General features: G+C 67.6%; 1 protein-coding gene across 1 annotated transcript in view; it reads right to left on the bottom strand.

The window, feature by feature from the left end:
* Window positions 1–6,000, bottom strand: part of PRR12 (proline rich 12) — a 52,088-nt gene continuing 46,088 nt past the window's right edge. The window contains 3 exon segments of the mRNA XM_068998830.1: window positions 1–169; window positions 2,398–2,493; window positions 4,511–4,639. Of these exon segments, the coding sequence (XP_068854931.1) occupies window positions 29–169; window positions 2,398–2,493; window positions 4,511–4,639 (366 nt within the window). The 3' untranslated portion in view covers window positions 1–28.

Genomic DNA, 6,000 nt, shown 5'->3' with positions numbered 1-6,000 from the left:
GGTCCCCGTTTTTTTTTTGGGGGGGGGGTCAGGCGCACTTGGCCCGCGCCTGGGCCAGGAGGTCGCTGAAGGAGTCGAAGAGGCGCTCGAGCCAGGGCTGGTTGCGCATGCAGCGCTGCACCACCTCCTCCTGCCCCAGGTCCTCGGCGCGGCCCTCGATCGCCGTCGTCTGCGGGGACACGGCCACGGCTCAGCCACCCACGGCCGCAGTGGCCACCCGACCGGCAGCAGGAGTGGCCACTGACGGCAGGAGTGGCCACTGACGGCAGGAGCGGCCACCCGGCGGCGGCAGGAGCGGCCGCTGACGGCGGCCGACGGCAGCGGGAGAGGCCGGAGAGAGAGGGAGCGGCCGTGGTGGAGGGGGATGGTCAGTGCCACGGCCGGCGGGGGAGGGGAGGGTCAGGGGGAGGGGGAGAATGGCCAGTGAGATGGCTACCAGGGAGGGGATGGTCAGTGGGAGAGGGGGAATGGTCAGTGAGATGGCTACCACAGAGGGGATGGTCAGTGCCATGGCTACCATGGAGGGGAGGGTCAGTGCCATGGCTACCATGGAGGGGATGGTCAATGCCATGGCTACCAGGGAGGGGATGGTCAGTGCCACGGCTGGCGGGGAGGGGATGGTCAGTGGGATGGAGAGAATGGCCAATGCCATGGCTACCATGGAGGGGATGGTCAGTGGGATGGAGAGAATGGCCAATGCCATGGCTACCACAGAGGGGATGGTCAGTGCCATGGCTACCATGGAGGGGATGGTCAGGGGGAGGAGGAGAATGGCCAGTGAGATGGCTACCACAGAGGGAATGGTCAGTGCCACGGCCGGCAGGGAGAGGAGGGTCAGGGGGAGGGGGAGAATGGCCAGTGAGATGGCTACCAGGGAGGGGATGGTCAGTGCCACGGCCGGCATGGAGGGGAGGGTCAGGGGGAGAATGGCCAGTGAGATGGCTACCAGGGAGGGGATGGTCAGTGCCATGGCTACCATGGAGGGGATGGTCAGTGCCATGGCTACCATGGAGGGGACGGTCAGTGCCATGGCTGGCGTGGAGGGGAGGGTCAGGGGGAGGAGGAGAATGGTGAGTGCCATGGCTACCAGGGAGGGGATGGTCAGTGCCATGGCTACCATGGAGGGGACGGTCAATAGGATGGAGAGAATGGTCAACACTGTGGCTACCATGAAGGAAATGGTCAATGCCACCACCAGCAGGAAGGGGATGGTCAGTGGGAGGGGCAGAATGGCCAATGCCATGGCTACCATGGAGGGGATGGTCAGTGCCATGGCTACCATGGAGGGGACAGTCAGTGGGATGGAGAGAATGGCCAATGACATGGCTACCATGGCGGGGATGGTCAGTGCCACGGCCGGCACAGAGGGGATGGTCAGTGGGAGGGGGAGAATGGCCAATGCCATGGCTACCATGGAGGGGATGGTCAATGCCACGGCTACCACGGAGAAGACGGTCAGTGCCACGGCCAGCACAGAGGGGATGGTCAGTGGGAGGGGGAGAATGGCCAATGCCATGGCTACCATGGAGGGGACGGTCAGTGCCATGGCTACCACGGAGAAGACGGTCAGTGCCACGGCCGGCACAGAGGGGATGGTCAGTGGGATGGACAAGGTGGCCGACGCGTGGCCACCATGAAGGGGATGGTCAAGGCCAAGGCCACCAGAAAGGGGCGAGCCAACACCGCGGGGAGGACAAGCAGCGCGATGACCACCAGGAGTGACCACCACAACGGTCACCGCGACGGGGAGGCACGCACGGGACACAAGTGGCCAAGGTGGCCCTGGAGACTGACAGGGGGGTGGCCCAGGTGGCCCTGGAGACAAGGGGGTGGCCCAGGTGGCCCAGGTGACGGGGGGGTGGCCCAGGTGGCCCAGGTGATGGGGTAGACCAGGTGGCCCAGGTGATGGGGGTGGCCCAGGTGATGGGGGTAGCCCAGGTGGCCCGGGTGGTGGCCCAGGTGACAGGGGTAGCCCAGGTGACCTGGGCGGTGGCCCAGGTAATGGGGGCGGCCCAGGTGGCCCAGGTGATGGGGGGTGGCCCAGGTGACAGGGGGGCAGCCCAGGTGACCCAGGTAGCCCAGGTGACGGGTGGTAGCCCAGGTGGGCCGGGCAGTGGCCCAGGTGATGGGGGTAGCCCAGGTGGCCCAGATGATGGGAGTAGCCCAGGTGGCCCAGGTGACAGGGGGTGGCCCAGGTGGCCCAGGTGATGGGAGTGGCCCAGGTGACCCAGGTGGGCCGGGCGGTGGCCCAGGTGATGGGGGTAGCCCAGGTGACCCGGGCAGTGGCCCAGGTAGCCCAGATGACGGGGGTAGCCCAGGTAGCCCAGGTGGTAGCCCAGGTGACGGGGGTAGCCCAGGTAGCCCAGGTGGTAGCCCAGGTGGCCCAGGCGCGCTCACCTCGTCCTTGCAGCGCAGGAAGGTGTGGTACTTGTAGTGGTGCAGGGAGTGGTAGAGCGTGTACAGGAACGACTTCTCCACCTCCACCTTGAACTCCTGCGGGGCAAGCGCGGGTCAGGGACCACCAGGGACCACCCGGGACCACCAGGGACCACCGGGGAGCCCTGGGACCACCAGGGAGCCCCTGGGACCACTGGGGAGCCCTGGGACCACCAGGGACCACCAGGGACCACCCGGGACCACCCGGGACCACCGGGGAGCCCTGGGACCACTGAGGAGCCCCTGGGACCACCAGGGACCACCAGGGACCACCAGGGACCACCCGGGACCACTGGGGAGCCCCTGGGACCACTGGGGAGCCCTGGGACCACCAGGGACCACCCGGGACCACCGGGGACCACCGGGGAGCCCTGGGACCACTGAGGAGCCCCTGGGACCACCAGGGACCACCAGGGACCACCAGGGACCACCCGGGACCACTGGGGAGCCCCTGGGACCACTGGGGAGCCCTGGGACCACCAGGGACCACCCGGGACCACCCGGGACCACCGGGGAGCCCTGGGACCACTGGGGAGCCCCTGGGACCACTGGGGAGCTCTGGGACCACCAGGACCACTGGGGAGCCCCCGGGACCACCAGGGACCACCAGGGAGCCCCTGGGACCACCAGGGACCCCCCAGGACCCCTGGGACCACCAGGGACCACCAGGGACCACCGGGGAGCCCCCGGGACCACCAGGGAGCCCCAGGGACCACCAGGGACAACCTGGGGTCCCCCAGGACCCCTCAGATCCCACCCAACACCTCTGGGACCCCTCTAATGACCCCCAGGACCCCTCATTGGACCCCCCAGGACCCTCTGGGACCCCTCTAGTGACCCCCTGGACCCTCTGAGACCCCTCCCATGACCCCCAAGCCCCTCTAGTGACCCCCAGGACCCCCTGAAACCCCTCCCATGACCCCCCCAGGACCCTTTGGAACCCCTCTAGTGACCCCCAGGACCCCTCTAGTGACCCCCAACCCCCCTTGGAACCCCCCCAGGACCCTCTGACCCCTCTAGTGCCCCCCAGAACCCCTCTAGTGACCCCCAAGACCCCTCTAGTGCCCCCTGAGACCCCTCTAGTGACCCCCAAGCCCCTCTGAGACCCCTCTAGTGCCCCCCGGGACCCCGCTAGTGACCCCCAACTCCCTCTAGTGACCCCCAGGACCCTCTGAAACCCCTCTAGTGACCCCCCAGGACCCCTCCCATGACCCTCAGGACCCTCTAAGACCCCTCTAGTGCCCCCCAGAACCCCTCTAGTGACCCCCAGGACCCTCTGGGACCCCTCTAGTGACCCCCAACCCCCCATGGGACCCTCCCAGGACCCTCTGGGACCCCTTTAGTGACCCCCAAGCCCCCTCTAGTGACCCCCAACCCCCCATGGGACCCCCCCCAGGACCTTCTGGGACCCCTTTAGTGACCCCCAAGCCCCTCTGGGACCCCTGTAATGCCCCCTGGGACCCCTCTAATGCCCCCTGGGACCCCTCTAGTGACCCCCAAGACCCCTCTAGTGCCCCCCAAGCCCCTCTGGGACCCCTCTAGTGCCCCCTGAGACCCCTCTAGTGACCCCCAAGCCCCTCTGGGACCCCTCTAGTGCCCCCTGAGACCCCTCTAGTGACCCCCAAGCCCCTCTGGGACCCCTCTAGTGCCCCCTGGGACCCCTCTAATGCCCCCCAAGACCCCTCTAGTGACCCCCAACCCCCCATGGGACCCTCCCAGGTTCCTCTGGGACCCCTCTAGTGACCCCCAAGACCCCTCTAATGCCCCCTGGGACCCCTCTAGTGACCCCCAAGACCCCTCTAGTGACCCCCAAGCCCCTCTGGGACCCCTCTAGTGCCCCCTGAGACCCCTCTAGTGACCCCCAAGCCCCTCTGGGACCCCTCTAGTGCCCCCTGGGACCCCTCTAATGCCCCCCAAGACCCCTCTAGTGCCCCCCAAGCCCCTCTGGGACCCCTCTAGTGCCCCCTGAGACCCCTCTAGCGACCCCCAACCCCCCATAGGACCCCTCTAATGCCCCCCAGGACCCCTCTAGCGACCCCCAACCCCCCATAGGACCCCTCCCCCGCCCCCTTACCTGGGGTTTGCCCACGCTCCTCTTGACCTTGCTGAGGGTCTTGCGGTTGTAGGGGTCCCCCCCGGGGCGCAGCTTCACCAGGGACTCCCCGGGCTCGGCGTGCAGCTGCGGGAAGGTGTGCAGGGCCTCCTGGGGGGCCCCGCGTCACCCGCGGCCTCACCGCAGCCCCCCCGGCCCCGGCAGCCCCACAGATCGACCCTTCCTGCCCCATAGAGCCGCCCCCCTGCCCTATAGAGGCACCCCGGTTCTATAGAGCCGCCCCCCTGCCCTATAGAGGCACCCCGGTTCTATAGAGCCGCCCCCCTGCCCTATAGAGCCGCCCCCCTGCCCTATAGAGCCCCCTCAGCGCCATAGAGCCGCCCCCCTGCCCTATAGAGGTACCCCAGCCCTATAGAGGCACCCCCCTGCCCTATAGGGGCAACCCAGCCCCATAGAGCCGCCCCCCTGCCCTATAGAGCCCCCTCAGCGCCATAGAGGCACCCCAGCCCTATAGAGGCACCCCCCTGCCCCATAGAGGCACCCCGGTTCTATAGAGCCACCCCCCAGCCCTATAGAGGCACCCCCCAGCCCTATAGAGCCCCCTCAGCGCCATAGAGCCGCCCTAGCCCCATAGAGCCACCCTCCAGCCCTATAGAGCCCCCTCAGTGCCATAGAGCCGCCCCCCTGCCCTATAGAGCCACCCCCCTGCCCTATAGAGCCCCCTCAGCGCCATAGAGGCACCCCAGCCCTATAGAGGCACCCCGGTTCTATACAGCCGCCCCCCTGCCCTATAGAGGTACCCCAGCCCCACAGAGCTCCCTCAGATCCCTTCCAACCCCATAAAGGCACCTCAGCCCCATAGAGTCACCTCCCTGCCCTATAGAGGTACTCCAGCCCTATAGAGCTCCCCCAGCCCTACAGAGCCGCCCCCCTGCCCTATAGAGGCACCCCAGTTCTATAGAGCCGCCCCCCTGCCCTATAGAGGCAACCCAGCCCTACAGAGCCGCCCCCCTGCCCTAGAGAGGCACCCCAGTTCTATAGAGCCGCCCCCCTGCCCTATAGAGCCCCCTCAGCGCCATAGAGGCACCCCAGCCCTATAGAGCCACCCCCCAGCCCCATAGAGCCACCCCCCAGCCCTATAGAGCCCCCTCAGTGCCATAGAGCCGCCCTAGCCCCATAGAGCCACCCCCCAGCCCTATAGAGCCCCCTCAGTGCCATAGAGCCGCCCCCCTGCCCTATAGAGGTACCCCAGCCCTATAGAGGCACCCCCCTGCCCTATAGGGGCAACCCAGCCCCATAGAGCCGCCCCCCTGCCCTATAGAGCCCCCTCAGCGCCATAGAGGCACCCCAGCCCTATAGAGGCACCCCCCTGCCCCATAGAGGCACCCCCCTGCCCTATAGAGCCCCCTCAGCGCCATAGAGCCGCCCTAGCCCCATAGAGCCACCCCCCAGCCCTATAGAGCCCCCTCAGTGCCATAGAGCCGCCCCCTGCCCTATAGAGGTACCCCAGC

This window comes from Aphelocoma coerulescens, unplaced genomic scaffold (genome assembly GCF_041296385.1).
Source record: "Aphelocoma coerulescens isolate FSJ_1873_10779 unplaced genomic scaffold, UR_Acoe_1.0 HiC_scaffold_180, whole genome shotgun sequence".
Lineage (NCBI taxonomy): Eukaryota > Metazoa > Chordata > Aves > Passeriformes > Corvidae > Aphelocoma > Aphelocoma coerulescens.
This window is presented reverse-complemented; position numbering and strand designations above follow the sequence as displayed.